Source organism: Anser anser, assembly GCF_964211835.1.
Source record: "Anser anser genome assembly, chromosome: 3".
Classification (NCBI taxonomy): domain Eukaryota; kingdom Metazoa; phylum Chordata; class Aves; order Anseriformes; family Anatidae; genus Anser; species Anser anser.
Window position 1 is genome coordinate 89,535,484 of NC_139722.1, and position 17,939 is coordinate 89,553,422.

A 17,939-nucleotide genomic window follows, 5' to 3' on the forward strand; every position below is an offset into this window, starting at 1 on the left:
TTTTCCCCCATCAGAAACGATCAGGAGACAAGAGGTTTTTACTGTTGCAATGCACAGCACCACACACCCCCTCCTGGAGCTCCTTTCCATCCAAGATTGCTTCCTGATGGCGTACAGGAACGGAACACGGGGCTGAATAGGACATGTGACACCCTTCTTCCTCAGCACAGTATTTTTTTACTCACCAGCACTTCCACTACAGTAGGCACAAGGGAGGCCAAAAGCCCAGGCGGAGCGTGAAGGACTTCAGAGCAGAAGCGGACAGCCCTGCGCAGAATCCGACGCAGCACCAGTCTGAAAGCAGGGCAGAATGCCCCAGGCAGCGCATGAGCATCCCTGCCCAGCTCCCACATCCAGCACACCCCACGTGCAGCCCCTCTCGGGCCTGACCTATGGCCAAAGGCTAACTGCTCCACACACTCTACACCCACCAAGGATGAGATGCAGATCTGAACCTCTCCCAGGCTCTCACCTTCCTGTCTCCCCAAAGCTCACGTGCCCCCTATCTTTGGCTCACACCAGAACCTCTCCCCTAGCTGCTCACGTTCCCTTCTGGACCTAACTCCCCCCACACCGTGCCATTTCCACAAGTCCTTACTCTGCTCCGGAGAGGCCCGGGTAGATGCCATCAGTGATGCACACGCACAAGGTCCGCACGTGATCTGCCACCACGCGGTAGGCCATATTCACACGCCCAACGTCAGCATCCCCGACCAGACCTTGGTACCTGGGCGCGCCACAGCCCTAAAAACAAAAGGGCAGAGACAGATCAGTACAAGTGAATGGCTGCAGAAGGAAAAGTTGCAGTCCTAGGGGCAGCCAGACACACCTGACATCATGCTTCTCAACTACCTTGTGCATCTAGGATGTACTCATTAAATCCTTCCAGAACATTACAGACCGTATGTAACACAGGCCAGCCAATGCCTTGGCCCTGAGCAATCTAAGAAGCTTTGAAGGAAAAGGGAAATGGGCAGTGCTGATATATCAGTGGAATTTTCCCTCAGCTCCCTTAGATGCTGCTGTGGGCCTGACCAGACATACCTCCTGTCTCAAAATACAGCACGGTACCACATGTAGAGAAGGCTGTACTGTGGTACCAGGCAAGCAGTCTGCCTCCGAGGAGCTTTTGCTTAGCTGTAACTCTGAGCAGGAGCACTGTCACCTTGTGAATGGCGTCCAAGATGGGCGTGAAGAGATCTGTGTCGTAGTTGGAGCGTTTGTTCTGCAGAACGGTCACCAGCCTTTCCAAGCCCATTCCTGTATCCACATGGTGCTGAGGCAAGGGAAGCAAATTCCCTTCCACCTCTCTGTCAGCAAGCCAGGAAAAAAAGGCAAAAGAGAACCAAGGGTCAGGTCAGGGGCAAAGAAAAGGTGCAGGTGAGTCACAGAGAATAGGAGAGTGACAAGGGATGGAAACAGCAGGTGACCCAACAGAAAGATGCTCAGGGACAAGACTAACAGCAGCCTGCCTTGGCATTGCCAGGTAGTCAGGCTCTAAGGGTCAGGCAGTCAGGTACACTGTGACATACAGAAAAGGGGCTTCCTTCAACAGGGGCCCCAGGCCTTCTCCTCATTCTGCAGGTTTTTCTGGGCTGCTGCAGACCTGAAGAGACCTCTGGGATGCAGCAGTGAGGGACGAGAGGCAGCAGAGGTTGAAGAATTACAGGACAAACAAAGCAAAGGGGGACCACGAGCCACAGTGGACATGCCTCCACAGCTTCCCCCTTGCTCCTGTACTGCCACCTCCCAGAAAGCAGTGAGATGTCTGAGGATATACATGTACAGTTCCGATGTCATTCAAGGGGGAAAGGCTCTGGAGTTTAGTCAAAGTTCCTGGTACCTGTTATACTGCATGAAGACCAGGTTCCAGATCTCCACCACGTCAGGGCTGCCCTGGTTCACCAGTGCTGCAGCATTTCTGCCACCACCCACGTGGTCATAGTGGATCTCCGTGCAGGGACCGCAGGGACCTGTGTCACCCATCTCCCAGAAGTTGTCCTTCAATGGAAAAGGCAGCACACGACTGGCAGGCACTCTGGAAAGGCAGACAACAGAGGTGGCAGTGCTGGGGCACGCATGAAAAGCACACAGTAGCCTGTTATCACAGGGAAAGCTGGAAGGAGGGATCCTTTCTGACTATTGCAACTCAATATCCAAACACATTGTGAACTGAAGCAACTGAGTCCTACAGAATTGTGCTCCTTAGCAGAAACAGACTGGCCCAAACCAAATAGGACCCTCATCACTGCTCCAAATAGCTAGCAAACTGAATCTGGCTCCCACTGATGGAGACAGGCGCTCCACTGGGTCAGTGGAGCCACTTTTCTCCATGGAAAAAAATCTAGCAGAGCTAAGATGTGATCAGGACGGAAGGAAAGGACAAAGACATTCTTCAGGCGTGTCACCTAGGTCAGACAGGCTTTGGTGTACGGCCCCAAACTGACAGCATCTGAGCAGCAGCTTAAACGTGAAATGCCCCAGAGTGCTCAGACTTTTAGCAGCCCAAACAAAGCAGAAACTAAACGTGTTTAAAACCCAGTTTTTGACTCCTACATCTGATTCCCATCAACTAAACAGCAAAAGAGAGACTACGGAGGGTGGAACGTCAGTACCTGCTGCTCAGGACCTTTTCTCTAACACACTCACCCCAGCTGGAGCCATACGTCCCTGCACTCCTCGTCAGCGCTCAGCCCCAGTGAGGAGTCTCCGCCAAAGTACGTGACGTAGAGACGATCTTTGGGGATCTCGTAGACCTCTGTCAAGAGCTCCCAGGCCATGCTGCATGCTTCCTCCTGAGCAGACAGGGGACACAAAGATAGCACAGGAATCCAAGGTGTGGAGTGAGACAGAAAGTTCTTCAGGACGGGAGTCAGACGCCAAAGAAGCACATTTCAGCCAATCTCATTTTGTGATTTTAAAGTGTATTCGGAGAGCAGCATGATGGTCAGACAAGTGATACAGCTCATCTCTATCATGTAAACATGACATTCCTAAATCGTTGGGAGACCTTCAGGATCACAGTGTGGTCGACACTCACTTGTTTACCACCAGAAGCATTTCTGTTTATTCAACAGAATATTTATTAAATGTTTCTGTTTACTTAGCTGGTTATTTCTTTCCAAGGAAAATCATATTTGCGAGCAAAACATCTAGCATTATCCTTCTTCCCTTTTCCCACCTTTCTAGCACTGGAACTGGAAACCTTCTCTCTTTTCACCCACATGAACAGTGGCGTTCACCCAGAGAACTTTGGTTTGCATACACTGTCTGAAGCTTCGAAAGGCTATTTTGAGAGAAATGAGCTCTTTGAGGGAACATTTAGCGATTCAGCACGCCGACCTCAAACCGTGGAGCTGCCAATGAGGAATGTGGCGCTTGCCACGCCAGCTAGCGCAAATACATTTCTTTTTAAAGCAGGTCTGCAGCACCCCGGGCAGAGGTGCTTCTTTTGGAAGAAGGGCTCGCAGCGGCCGCCTCACCTTGAAGTAGTCCCCGAAGGACCAGTTGCCCAGCATCTCGAAGAAGGTGTGATGGCAGGTGTCCCGGCCCACGTCCTCCAGGTCGTTGTGCTTCCCCCCGGCGCGCACACACTTCTGGCTGTTCACCACCCGCCGGTACCGCGACAGCTCGCTCCGGGGGTGCGCCGTGCCCAGGAAAATGGGCTTAAACTGCGAAATAACGGGGAGAGGGAGAGAGATGGGAGGAGGGGAAGGGGGGCAGGCAGGTGCAGCTGGCGCTGCCGCCCTAAGGGGCGGAGGGGGCGAGGCGGGCTGTGGCGCACCTGGTTCATGCCCGCGTTGACGAAGAGGAGGCTGGGGTCGCCGCGGGGCCGCACGGGGGCGGAGGGCAGGCGGCGGTGGCCGTGCCGCTCCTGGAAGAAGCGCAGGAAGGCGGCGCGGGCCCTGCCGCCGGGTAGGGACAGGGGCAGGCGCCCGCCCGCCGCCATCTTACGCGAGGGCGGAAACAGGAAGGGGCCCGGCGCCATGGGGGGGGGGGCGGTGAAGCGCCGGGCGGGCGGGCGGCATGGCGGCGCGGCGGGCGTGGTGCCTGCGGCGGCTGGGGGCCAGCGGCGGCTGGCTGCTGCTGGAGGCCGGCACGCAGGTCAGCCGGGGGGAGCGGCCCCAAGGGTGGGCCGGGAGGCCGCCCCGGCTTCCCGATGGTGGAAAAAAAGGGGGAAAAGCGGGGCTGGGGTGGCTGGTCGCGGGGCTGGTCAACGCGCGGGGGGGTGAGGGGGTGGTGTTTGGGCTCGGTTTGCTACGCCTCTAGCTGCTCTTGGTGTTAGTTTTTTTAATACTTTGTGTTGAAGTAAGAGCCGCTTGTATGGCGTCGTAACATAAGGGAAAATTCCCTGATACATTTGGCTTTGTGCATAATTAACTTAGCTGGGTACAGCGTCACGTTTTAAACCTGTTTCCCTTATGTTTCAATGTGGTGTAGGAAAAAGCCTTTTGAGATGTTTGTATTTTCTAATCAGAAAGCCCAGGGGGGTCCTTGCACCCACCCCCTGCAGCTCGGCTGGCTGTGGAAGGCGGGATGCTTCGGTTGCAAGGGATCCAAACACTTGCTTCAGCGCTGTGGGTCCGTGCTGTACCGAGCGCCTTTGGGCTTATGCCTTGCAAAGGGAATCCCTCTTAACTCCCCTTTTGCCCCTAGGAAACTCTTCGGGCAAGTGCAGAGCTTTCTTGCTCTATCAGGGGGGCTCTGGAGCCAGGAGGCATGCAGGTGCGCTCAGCTACGGACCTGAGTTAGGGAATCCGCGAGGCTTGCGGCGTGGACTCGGTTAGTTGAGTGGAGAATCTTGTGTGAGCTGGTTTTGCTTGGTTGCCCGCGTGGTGTTACGTGCCTCTCTTGGAGGAGACCCGCTCAGGTAACGTGTGGTGAATGGACCTTTCCTCAGCGCAGCACCTTGCCGTCATAGAAGGTGGAAGGGGTGATGCCAATGAGTTGAGATTGCCGGGGAAAAGAAAGGCGGCCTTCATTTGAGGTATAAAGAGTGCACTTCTAGAATATCTTCATCCGGTTTAACTGTGGGTTTCTGCCAAAAGGTGTTTTGTCCTGCTCTCCTTGGCTACGTGCTCTTGTTGCATTGGAACCACACGGTTGTCCAACTCCATGGCGAGCTGTCTGAGCTGGCTGGAAACTTGTGCAGCGTGCAGATGAATAATAAAAGCGTGTGTGATAATTAGATCTTGCAAAGGAGGCAGCGGAGAGAGGGAGAACAGAGCCGTGCTTTAAATGGCAGCCTGCAAATAGATCAGATTTAATAAGATACTGTGAAACTGTACCATTAAATTATATCTTCTTCCAGAAGGTGCAGTTGGGTTCTAACCAGATTATTTAGATCACTTTCACTGCTGGCTATGAGCTGCATGTAGTGTAGTTTCTGAGCCTTGAGATGATTGTGTGATTTACAAAAGTAGCATGCTTTAAGGCAACAATTACATATGCATTTTTTCGATGGCAGTTTTCTGGGCTATTTTTTCCTGTGTCTTTCCTGTATAGAGAGTTGAACAGATGCTGCTAGCTAAAGAAGAGAATAAGAAATAATCTTGAGGTCCATACGACTCTGCTGGTTTGAAGAAGTATTGTTCAGTTAGGTCATGAATAAGGTGGGGTATGGATGGAGAGAGAGCTGCTTAGAGCAGCTTTACTGCTGAGGAAAATTTACATGAAACCAAGGCTGTAACCTGCCTAAGAGCAATCAAATTTTTGTCAACGTGAGAGAAAGAGACTGCTTCAAATTTTTGTACAGTCTTCCATTTTCTAATTACTCTTAAATTTAAATGCAAAAAAATGCCACCCAACATTATCCTGAATTCTTGGGAAATACCTCTATGATGCTAATCCAGATAGATTTCTTCTGTACTTAAATTGAAACCGTATGAACCGAATTTACCATGTTGTTGGTGATTTTAATTTCAATGACTTTATTTTTAGGTGACTATAGGTCGAGGATTAGATCTCACGTACCAGCTGGTGTCAAAAACATGTCCCTTGATGATCTCTCGTAAGCACTGTGTTTTCCAGCAAAATGCAGAAGGGCAGTGGACTGTCAAGGATAACAAGGTACAGAAGCTGGCTGAAGACCTTGTACTCTCACTTTGCCTGTAAACAGTGCCCTGTTTGGGTTCAAACAACATATGGTCTTTGATTATAACATGGTATAAGTGTGACGAATGGGAGCATGTCTTGTCTGTTGTGCACTTGTAGCAGGAAGCTTCAGTCTGCTGCAGTTGGGATGCAGACCTTAGTGCTTTGTGTATGTAGTTTGTCTCTTTTGTGTATAGCATTTTTCAGACAATTACAGTCCCACACAGGCACTTTGCTGTCTGTGAACCTGTTTTGTGTTGCTCTTTTTTAAAGGAAAAGAAAAGAAACAACTATGATTTTTGGCAGCATTTAGAAAGGTAACGTTCTTGTATAACCAATAAAATGGTAAACTGATGTTCTTTATTGCAGTGACAAAATTGCTTTTATTATAATAAACTACAATGAAAATCTGCTGTTGGAAAAAATCATATTTTGTGTGATCTTAAAATGTATTTCTGCTAAAGTCCTCAGCTGATTAGAACACAGAATAAAGCGTTGAGAGAAGTCTTTTGCTTGGTTTCACTTTGACTTCAGTAGTGATCTGTTCTTTAATGTGATCTTTGCTCTTTCTCATTCATGCTGAAAAATGCAGAATCTGCAACTTAATTTAGAACAGCATTAGTAGAACAAGAAGTTTTCAATACGTCATACAGACTTGAAGGTTGTTTGGGTCAATGACAGATACTACAGAAAGAAACAGAGTGGCTACCACTGAAATTATGCTACTCTTAAACAAAACTCTGTAGCGGTAATTGTATCATCTTGAGAACTTAATGTTTGTATGATTGAAAACATCAGTAGTAGATCAATTATTAACACCTTCTGTGTTATCACTGCTACCATTTTGTCAAGTTGTTTTATTGAATCCCTGGGATATCTCAGTTGCTAATGATTCTGCAGTTCATCTTGAGCACAGTTCGGTTTCCCTGTCTTTCAAAACTATTTCTTGAGCTAGTGCCTAATTCAAACAAACAAACAAAAAAACTCCTGATGGGAACATCAACAGGGAAAATTCTCTTCAAGAGATGTTTATATTCACCTTGTATGTATGGAGAACTGTTTTTTTTCCTTGCATTCACCAGTGCAAGCTATGCTCATTTTTATTTTCTAGTTTCTTCTGGGATTTCAGGTGTCATTAATCACCAAAAATAATTACATCAACAAGAACATAGAACATTCCAGTACTGTGGAATCTTTTCTGTTGGATAATTCTTACTGCCTCTGAAGCTTTTGGGTAGTTTCTTTCCCTTAGGCTTAGTTCTTTTCTGTCTGCACAAGTACGTATATTAGTATTGTTCTTAGTGCTTGTACATAAAAATCTATAATGTAGTACTAATACAAGATAAATATTATAACGCAGTGACTGTAATAAACGGGACGCTGAGGCAATAAATAGGATGTTGCAATGTTTATTTCAAGAGTTAGCTTGTTTCTATTGCAGTACTGCAAAGACTGGATATGTTTACAGTTGCCAGAAATAACTTGCAGATGACTTAGTATATTGAACCTTGCATATTGAATCTTGCCGATTCTTTGTTCGTTTGCAGAGTCTGAATGGAGTTTGGCTTAATAAACAGCGCCTGGATCCTTCAAAAACCTATCCTATAACTGAAGGAGACCGTATCCAGTTGGGAGTGCCTTTGGAAAACAGAGAGACCGCCGAATATGAGTATGAAGTAATTAAAGAGGAATGGGAGAAAATCAGACCCTATTTAGCCCAAAGGAATGACCTGGGGAAAGCTAAGAGTGCGAGAACTAAACGTAAATTTAGTTTGGAGGAATCAGAGACATCTGGATCAGAAGGCCCTTCAAATTCCAGATCCAAAAGAGACAGAGTGTCCTATGACAGTGGACCTTTGGGTAAACCATGTGGAAGGGTAGAAGAGGTAAAAGAGTTGACAGAGAAGATGGATGTCAAGCTGCCTTCTCCTGGTTCAAGTGAGGAGGACGGTGGTCCAGTGCGTAGCACTCCTGTGCAAGCCGAGAAAGCTGTGTCTGTTGCACCTAAGGACCAGAAAGGCTCTGTTCTTTCTCAGTCGTGGACTGGCCTGGAAAAGCTGAGGAAAACTCTAGGAGATATAAAGGAGTTAAAAGTCAGAGTGCAGGATAAGCAGACAGCAGTTCTGAATGCGAAGCAAAAGCGCAGGAAGGCTGCTCAGAAGACGATCCTAGCAATGGAACAGGAGCTGCAGGAATTGCAGGAGCAGCTATGCACAGAACAAGAGCAGCATCAACAGCAGATGGAAGAGCTGGAGAAGACATTCTCCAAAGAGCAGCAGAATCTAGAGGTATAATGTCGGTGATCTTTTTGGTCTGTGTGTTTTGGGTTTCATAGAACACCTAATATGACATTGATCCAAGTAAGATCTTGAACTATACAAAAATAGTAACAGAAACAATGTTCCTGTTAATTAATCCAGTGTAAATTGTTACAGAAGTATTTTACTTTTAGGAATGTGTACCAAAAGAACATGAGAGACAAAGGATTGGGTTACAAATGGAAAAGATGCAAGATTTAAAAAAAAATAAGTACAGCAGGATAAAAAAGCATTTGTTAATTTAAAAAGCAAACTTTTTTTTAAATACAAAATCAAAAATCTCTGCCTGATCTGTGGCTACAAGGAGAACAAGTTAAAAATTATTCACCTTAAGAGGGAATTTCTCTGGTATATGGCTATTTCAGAATCAACGCTAAATTCACATGGGAAATCCATTCCCTTTCCAAGAGCTTTATCATATTCCTTTACCTCTTAATTCAGAGTTTGAGGAAGGGGATGTTTTTCTTGCTTAGAAACAAAACAAAAAGAAACCTTTCTTGGAACTGCAAGTTCCTTCAAGCAGTAAGTGTGTGTTGACAACTAACTTTTCTAGCTAAGAAGCTACAAGTCTACCTTTCTGTTTGTGTTTACTTGAAATCTGGTTTAAAGGAAATAAGAATTCATCTGGGGTTTCTTCCATAATTTATCAGTTATTTCCTTTAAAGTCTGCTGCTGAAGGAGAAACACCTGCATTAGAAATACAGGAGGTCTGGAGTTGTGTGCTTAGGCACAAAGAGAAGTTCAGCTGGAGCTGTAGATATGTCTAATCTCTTTAAATGCATTCAGAGATAGAGGTGCAGCTTTTTCTCATGTTTAAGCTGTTGCTGACCTCTTGGCTTCTGTGAACATTCCAGTGCCTTTGGATCTGGAATAACTTGGAGGAGTTCCAAGTATGTAACTGTAAATGATACGTTCATTTTAACTCTTCGCAGTAAATGATAGCTCTAATTTCAGTAGTGCTTATGAAGCACAAGAGTGGGCCTTCTCAGGTTTCACCTAAAATCAGTGTTGTTTCTTTAAGTATATTCTCTAAAGGGAATGTGCAAAAGAGTCATTTTTATTCCCATGCTTTCTTTGAGTATTTCTTACTTCTTCCAGTACTTCCCTTCCAGCAAAAATGTCTTTTTGGTTTTTCTCAGGGAGTAAAGTGGCAACATGGAGAAGAGAATCTGAAGGAGCAGCTGGCCCAGGTCCTGCAAGAGGCAAGTAGTTACGAGTCTTAAGTTTGGTCTTGCTGTGTAACTCGTATATTTAAATCTTTCTTATTGCTATGGCCTCTTGGTGGAAGACTAGGGCTGTGGCTCAAGTGCAGATCAGGTGGTCTGCATCTTCTACAGAGCAATTTGCTGTCAGAAAGTGACAGGTTTCCCTTTTTGGGAGTAGCTGTTTGCCAGCTGATAACACAAAAGAGTGTGCTCATTGAAAGCATTCAGTAGCTGTAATGAATTTGTTGAATTTGTTCCGTAAGTCGGTGGGCTGTTTCGTGAGCTGTTTCTGCTGGGTACCTGTTCTGGGAAAGTGGCTTTGGCAGTTTTAACTAGAAGAAAAAAAAAAAATCAGAGAAGTTCCTATCCTACCATCTGGTGGGCAGGATCATTCTGTAGTGGCACTGGCTATGCCTCTTATGTGCCATGTACCGTCAAATTTTCATTTTTACTTCTGTGTTCTACAGCGAGTTTTACTGTGAACAGCATGAGCTCATTTGCTGTACATTTTAAGCCTTTTTGTCCTCATTCATGATGTGGCATGTGTGTATATATATATATCTTGTTTAGTGCTGCTTGCTTCTATCTTGTAAAACTGGGAGTTTACATGTCATTTGTGTCACTGCAAAAAGGGAGTTGACTCATGATACACAGAAAAAGAGTAAGCTGGGAGAGGGAATGAGAGGTGCTATGACACCAGGAAGGTCATAAACGACTGACAGCACGTTCCAATTTGAAGTTCGTGGCAGTCAGGTGAAGTCCCTGGTGACTGGAAAAAGGGAAGCATCAGACCCATTTTTAAAAAGGGTAGAAAGGAGGACCAAGGAACTACAAACCAGTGAGCCTCACCTCTGTGCCTGGAAAGATAATGGAACAGATCCTCCTGGAAGCAATGTTAAGGCACATGCAAGACGAGGTGATCCGAGACAGCTTCAGATGGCAAACTGTGCCTGACCAATCTGGTGGCCTTCTATGATGAAGGACTGCATCAGTTGATAGAGGAAGACCGACTGATGTATCTACCTGGACTTCTGTAGGGCCTTTTACGCAGTTCTACATGACATCCTGATCTCCAAATTGGGGAGATATGGATTTGATGGGTGGACCATTCAGTGGATAAGGAGTTGGCTTGAAGGTCGCACCCAGAGGGTGGTGGTCAATGGCTCTATGTCCAGGTGGAGGTTGGCAGAGGACTTATAAAAAATGAAGAGCAACTTTATGCTTGGGAAGATAACGATAGGAGAAGGAGGAATGGTTTTAAACTAAAAGAGTGGATATTTAGTTTAGAGGTTAGGAGGAAATTCTTCACTCAGAGGGTGGTGAGGCACTGGCACAGTTTGCCCAGAGAAGCTGTGGATGCCCCGTCCCTGGAATTGCTCAAGGCCAGTTTGCTTTGGGCAGCCTGGTCTGGTGGGACGTGTCCCTGCCCATGGCAGAGGGGTTGGAATGAGGTGGTCTTTAAGATCCTCCTAACCCAAGCCTTCCTATGGTTATGTGTAAACTGCCTTAGCTTAATGCCCCAGCTCATACAGACATAGTTTGCTCTTCTAGGAGAAGGTAGGAGAAATAAGTATGCTGAACTTCATGATTAAAGCCATGTATATTTAATAGGGTAGTTTATAATGACAGTTTTATTTCTGGGATGGTATCATTACAGCATCATGCTTTGATGGAAGAACTGAGCCGTAATAAAAAAGATTTCGAAGAGATAATTCAAGCCAAGAATAAAGAACTGGAAGAAACCAAGGTAAGGAATAAAATTGAGCTTTCCGTAAGCGAAACGAGATGCAGCAGCAGCAGAAATGGTTTATTTAATGTTTGCCTTGACTGTGTCGTCTCTTATAGTGGAAAACTCAACGTATTTTGAGCTGGCAGCTGACGCAGCTTTCCAAAATTTGAGTGGGTGTGGAGGGTGCATGGGAAGATACTCTGCCTTGTTCATAAATTAGTATTGAAGAGTCATTACCAGATCTTTCTCAGTCATACAGAAAAGAGGGCACTTGAATTATGTGTTATGCAGGAGAAGTAGACCCATTCCGTCCTTCATTTAAGAAAAAAAAAGTGGGTGCTTCATTTTCAGTTAAATGTTTCAGTTTAAGTAAAACTGCAGTGTGTTCCTGCCATCCTACAAGGGGTGTAGGACTGAAACATGACATTTTAATAACGCGTGTGATAAGCCACGTTTCTTCCTGCCCTTGTCACAAGGTGATGAGTGGAAGATAATTAAGGGATCCTGTGCTGTGTCTTACCCATGGATATTATGACGTTTCATACCTCTGGCTGTTGGTTTTGTTTTTGTTTGTTTGTTTTGGTCATCCTTGCAATTGTTGTTTAATGTATAGCTTCAGCTGGAAGAATTTCTGTTGTTTTTAGAAGATGGAACAGGTAGGAGCCTAATTAACTGCAAATAAAACAAAAACTGTTGGGCAGTTAAATGCAAGTAAATGTTTTAAATTTTCACATTTATTTTGTTAATATTTGAGGTATTTTGTCTGTTGGGTGTTTGGCTCTTTACATCAGGCATCAAAAGAATCATTCTGTTAACTTAAGCCAAACTCATGTCACAAAGGGGTTTCTACCTGTACTACATTGCCCCCCACATGCACTTCCCACCAATATTATATTGAGTAAAACCTTGTTGGTAATTGACCGTATTTGTTTTTCCAATAGGAAGAGAAGGAAAAGGTGAGAGCCCAAAAAGAAGAAGTGTTGAATCAGATGAATGACGTGTTGGAGAATGAGCTGCAGTGCACAATCTGTTCTGAACACTTCATTGAGGTATGTTTAAACCAGGATGGCTTTGCCAGCAGAGAACAGAGTTGAGAAGCTTTCACTAGCTCTGCTAAAGCAATAGTGGAGCTTTTTTTCTTTTCTTTAGTTTAACAGACCAAACAGGTGATTCGTGGTAAGGGTTGGTCCAGAATCCCATTCTGTCTGTCTTAATGTTCTGCTGGACAGCAAGTTCAGCCCTAATGTCTCTACCTGCACAGAGATGAATGCTTAATCCTAAAATGCACACAGGCTTGCAGAAGTTACTAGCGTGTCTGAACTGGTGCTCTGAGCTGCTGCTGACAAGCCTGCTGAGGCAAGAGTCATTTTGTAGCGGACCTTGCTTTAAGTTGACTAGGATTGGACAGCTTCAGGGTTAGATATATATGAAGAGGTTAGCAAAGGAAGGGGGGATGCAGTGTTCATCAAGTTCTGGATCATTTATATTGTTTGGATAAAAACTTTTGAGAAGTTGGCCGGCTTTATTTAATCAAATAAAGTTATAGGTAGACTGCTGCCTATGCTATGTCAGAAATACCAACTGCTACTTCTGTTCATGTTGTGCTAGAACTTCAGATGCCTTACATTCATTTCTACTACAGGAAAAGTGCTGCTAGCCTTCTTATAATGACTTAAGAGCTAGCTAAAATTTCAGTTTCTGATTTCAGTAATTTAACATGCTATTTTGTAGTATCTGATTTTTTTCCATAATTTGACCCTTTCAAGTAAATTTATTCATTCTCTCTGTCTCTGCCTTAGCTATAGACTTGCTATGATTTACTGTGAACACACTAACCAATTTCTAAAACTTGTCTGTACTCTGGCATAGGAGTGTTATTTTATGTGCGACCCCTGTAAAAGGTCAAGGAAGGGCCCTTATGCTTCTTCCCCACCCTTACCTTATAAGAAGTGTTCATCTAAAATTTTTGTGACCTCGATGTTACTTTAATTTTGCAATGCTTGTGTGAGCATGCTCTGATAAGTATCCTTCCCTTAAATTCCCCAGGCGGTCACTCTGAACTGTGCGCACAGTTTCTGCTCCTACTGTATCAATGAGTGGACAAAACGTAAAGTGGAGTGCCCTATCTGCAGGCAGGAGATTAAGTCAAAGACGCGCTCTCTGGTGCTGGATAACTGCATTGATAGGATGGTAGAAAACCTGGATATGGAAATGAAAGAGCATCGCCTGTCCCTGATCAGAGAGCGGAAAGGTGAGAGGTGGGTGGATGTGGCATGATGAGTACAATCTCTCATTTCACCTATTTTGTACACTTTTCTTTGGCACCTATATACTAAGGAGATGCTCAGAGAATGCTGCAGAAATACTGGAAAATGACTTCCTATTGCGTATGAGGATAAATATTCATTATTGACAGAATCAGCAACAATTGAGATGGGGAAATGATTTTAAGATATGCTGCATAACAGGCAACCTTTTGCCTGGCGCCTTTTGATCAAACTATTGACTACACCATTGCAGAAACTCAGGAGAGCAGTGCTTCACGAGAAACTGAATTCTCTTCCATGTGCTAGACTTACATAGGAATCCCTGAAAAGAATGTTGGCACGTGGCTGAAATGGCAGCTGCTTTCCCATACTCGTTCTTACAGAGTTTACCTCTGTGGCCTTAATGCAAAACCTTGTGTCTAGTTGTAGCTAAAAGACTGTGCATGACAGTAAGGGCTGTAGGTAAAATTCCAGTATTCCTATTCTGCTTCCCCCCTTCCAATTTTATTTCTAGAGCACTTAACACTGGTATCTAGGTGCCGAAACATAGAAGTCTTTTCTTTCTTGCTACCCCTTAACAAATTTCTGTTGCTCTGTTCCCTTAAGTAATTGTCCTGATTTCCTGTTGTAGACATAAGTGCATGATCCTTTGTTTTGCAAAGTGTTGAGCCTTTTGAAGTCCTTCATAATGAGAGCTGCTTTCGAAATGTTTCAGATCCTTCATGGTGACATAAAATGACATCACTAAGCAGTGTTAGTTCTAGCCTGACAAAATCACCTGTTTAACCAACTTAGCCTGATTCTCTCAGGAAATGCTGTGCTGTTTGGAGGCTGTGCAGCATGGCTTCGTGATTTGCTTTCACCTCTGCAGAGCAGACACCACTCTTGCATTATGTGCACATCTGCAGAGTATGCTGTAGCACCACTGAAGTGCCTCATCAGTTATCTAGTCGTGATTGGATGAAGTGTTGCCTTTGTTGGAGCACACTTCACTTCCATGTGGTGGAAAATAGGCTCGTAGCATACCTTCACATGTGATAGATGCTGTAACTATATAAAATTGGTCAGTTGTAGGAAATCATGTAGATTTGCCATGACACCCTTCAGGAGAAAGGAAGAATTGCTTTGTGTGGTCATCTTATTCAGTGATGGAAACGTTATTCAGATGAAGGTAGCCATATGTCTAATTAAACATGAAATCCTGAGAAGGAATCAGCTGACATGGAAATAATGATTCAGGTAGCACTTGAGAAGCCTAGTCAGATAATAAACCTTAGCATAAGGGACACCAGTTTACTGCTCTTAAATGTGTGGAGGTTTTCATGGGGCCTTCAGTGTCCCTCAATAAGTAATGGCTGTGCACTGCCATTACTTACTGAGAGCTCCTTACCGTGTTTTGTTGCTTCTTCCTTTCTTACCTGGCAACGTGCTGTAACAGCTAGCTGCTAGCTTCTGCCAATTGTGTGCCACTGAAGGGATGCAGAATGTCTCCTTCTCATACGTACTATATTAACAGAAAGAGGCATATGGGAAACTGAAAACAAATAAAAAATAGTTATTTAATGATGAAAGTTAAAATGAAAAATACTTATGCCCTGTAGCTTGAAGGACCTAATATAAACTGACAGTGGGAGGCTGTAAGATTCAAAGAAAACTAGTAATTTAGCAGCATTTGTGGGTACAGTGGTTGGTGCTAATTTTTGTATTTGTTTTGAATGCAGAGAAATGGAAGGTGTTGGTGAACCCAGCTGTGGACAATGACAGCAGTGTCATTCCTTCTATCTACCCCATCTTGTCAGTGAGCAGCTGTGACAGTGAGGACTCTGAGGAGGATTCTTACCATGGTGAAAGCTACTGCATTATCTAAACACTAACTTTGGACTGGTTTGCCCGTACGCTGCCAAGAACCAACCTAATGGTATTTGGTTTACTACTGCTAGAGGGGTGGATTGGACATCTGGAAGGAGAGATTCTGTGAAGAGGCCGTAACTGGAGCTGAGAAGTAGCAGCGTTTGGAAGAAGGACTTTATTTTTTAAATGAATGTACAGAAGCTTAATCTCTAAAATGAAATTTGGATTGTGAAAGAGCAAGCTGGTGTTATGCTAGATAGTTGACATAAAACCCAGGTTACCATGATCACTTGTGACCTACTAGTTAGTGTGGTATATATGTTTGAATGCATCATTGCTCTTTCCTGAGTGAATGACGTGTCTTAAATGTGTACACCAGGTCCCCTTGTTTCAGCCAGCAGAGGAAATGGCACAAGCTGAGAACTTGGTCATTCCCACCACCTAACAGGAGAGGTATACCGGAAAAACGTGCCAATGTGGGTTTTCCTCTTGGATTTTGTATGTCAGCTGGAGTTATCCTAGGACTCTCTGGCACTAAAGTTAACAGAGAATGGGTTATGGGTCATATCAGCTTTAAGTGCTTACATGCATCATAAGCTAAACTGCTGGCTTGTTTGTTCAGATGATATTACTCATTTTCTGTTGGGTAGCGATGGAGAATATTAAATCTTCCAGAATTCCTTAGCTCGTGCTCTTTTCATATAGCATCTTTGGTTTGTTCCCTTTCAGGCTTTTGCATAAAGGGTTTTAGAATTTTGAAGCAGCACATCCAGAAACTATTAGCAGTGACTTCAGAAACACGTTTAGTTTTTGTCGGTACCAGAGAGGAATCTTGGCCTCTTCAGAAGTACTGCTAGCTGAATGAGTGAAATGTTCTGTTGGCCTGGTAGGAGAGCAGCATCTGTAGTCAGCCACAGACAGAAGGAAGTGCTTAGGTCAATTGTTTACAAAACATTACTGTTGAGCTGTCTTGTGTTGCCCTCACAGCAGGTAATGCATCCCTAAGACTGCGCAAGTCTTGCCTCATCCTATCACCTATGTGAAATGATACAAAATTGTCTATGAAATTCATTTTTCAGAGGTGTATGCTTTTGACTTAGCTTTTACTTGGAAAGCTTTTACCGTTACGTCAATGAGAGAAAGATGGAGAAAGCTTTTCTCATCTGTAGTATTTCTTCGGCTATTTGTATGTATTTCTTGTTTCTATGTTTATTTTGTTTAAGACGGAAAATATAAACCCATTTGTGCATTAGTCTTCCTTGGTGCAACCTCTGAGATAAATGTCTTTCTCCTAGTTACCTTAGAATTTTTTAGAAAACCCAGATTGTCTCATTATTATGACCTTGTTTGCTTCATGTTTTGATTGCTGTAAGCAGTTCGACTATTTTGAATTTATTTGAAAGACTGTTGTATGCAGGAGTTGATAAAAGACGTCCCAGCTCTTTAAGCCCATGTTAGCAGTGGCTATCTTAATGGCAATGGTATCTTTAGTAGATACAATCTTATCTTCCACTAAAGAAAGATAACATTAAAAAGGTGCATGAATGATGATGCTATTCTAAGAAAGTAGTGCATTCTGGCAGGTTTGAATGGTAGCACGGGGAAAAATATGTGATCTGTGGCCCAGGTAACTTTCTTAAAGCCTTAATGTAAGGTTGTTCCTGTGAAGAAGCTATTACATCTTGAATTTTCTTCTTGTCCTTTTAATGTTATAAAATATATAGGCTGTTGAAAGTTTCTTTTCTGAATATATGCTCTCTAGAATGTCAGAGAGAAAAGGGCTCCCCGAAGCACTTATGAAATATCCTGACATGGAACAGGCATTACTGTTGAAGAGGAATAGCAGGAAAATATTCTGGTTACCTTGGACTGCAAATTCTTGTATGCTGTATCTCTTCCATGTTGCTTTGCTTTTTTTTTTCTTGTTTCATTTTGCTAAATATATTTATTTTTTTTATGTTGGTGTTTATGAATATTCTAGAAAAGGATGGTACTTCTAGTAACAGAGCAGTTCTTTGGTGTGCTTTCTGAGCGTGTCCCCTTCTCACTAGAATATAGAGAATATTCTTCATATTCTGGTGAAAAGGGGTGTACTTAGAATACAAGTGGTATACTAAACCGTTTCAACTGTTACCTATAGGTGCCCCAAAATACAAGTGGACTACTAAACCTTTTCCACTGTTACCAAGAGGAGCATAAAGTGTAAAGGTCCAAGGAGAGAGGCTAAGTAGTAATACTGTTTATTTGTGAAGGCAAGATAGTAATTATCAAATGAGCAAGATGAAATGAGCTCAGTGTGACTTTTTTTCCTTCATTGAGGTTGATTTTAATTACATAGCTTATAAATACTGGAGGGTGACCAAGGAGCAAAACTGTAACCATAGGCTAACGGCTAGAACAGTGAAAGAACACATTAGACAGTACACAGACTATTTATTTCCATATGAATTGAGCAAGCTGAAAAGAATCCTAGAAT

General features: G+C 44.0%; 2 protein-coding genes across 10 annotated transcripts in view; one reads left to right on the top strand and one right to left on the bottom strand.

Moving 5' to 3' along the window:
• The window catches only part of AARS2 (alanyl-tRNA synthetase 2, mitochondrial), a gene marked incomplete at its 5' end in the record, with an annotated part of 16,799 nt that extends 12,850 nt beyond the window's left edge, over positions 1 to 3,949 (bottom strand). For all 3 annotated transcript variants that reach the window (XM_083828467.1, XM_083828468.1, XM_083828469.1), the window contains 7 exons: positions 186 to 294; positions 599 to 744; positions 1,166 to 1,310; positions 1,844 to 2,038; positions 2,650 to 2,795; positions 3,483 to 3,671; positions 3,785 to 3,949. In XM_083828467.1, the coding sequence (XP_083684593.1) occupies positions 186 to 294; positions 599 to 744; positions 1,166 to 1,310; positions 1,844 to 2,038; positions 2,650 to 2,795; positions 3,483 to 3,671; positions 3,785 to 3,949 (1,095 nt within the window). The remainder of the gene's footprint in view (positions 1 to 185; positions 295 to 598; positions 745 to 1,165; positions 1,311 to 1,843; positions 2,039 to 2,649; positions 2,796 to 3,482; positions 3,672 to 3,784) is intronic.
• Positions 3,778 to 17,420, top strand: RNF8 (ring finger protein 8). Of its 7 annotated transcripts, none has more exons than XM_083828477.1 (9): positions 3,843 to 3,915; positions 4,657 to 4,725; positions 5,941 to 6,069; positions 7,641 to 8,381; positions 9,551 to 9,613; positions 11,274 to 11,363; positions 12,287 to 12,394; positions 13,392 to 13,596; positions 15,334 to 17,420. In XM_083828477.1, exons 2-9 carry the CDS (start codon positions 4,720 to 4,722, stop codon positions 15,477 to 15,479), a joined length of 1,488 nt encoding a protein of 495 aa, XP_083684603.1. In that variant the 5' UTR covers positions 3,843 to 3,915; positions 4,657 to 4,719; the 3' UTR covers positions 15,480 to 17,420. The 7 variants fall into 7 exon arrangements, with proteins under 7 accessions (XP_083684606.1, XP_083684603.1, XP_083684604.1 ...); XM_083828476.1 differs by lacking the exon at positions 3,843 to 3,915 and adding an exon at positions 4,012 to 4,104 and having other exon boundaries at positions 13,392 to 13,603; XM_083828474.1 differs by lacking the exon at positions 3,843 to 3,915 and adding an exon at positions 4,012 to 4,104.
• Positions 17,421 to 17,939: the final 519 nt, after the last annotated feature.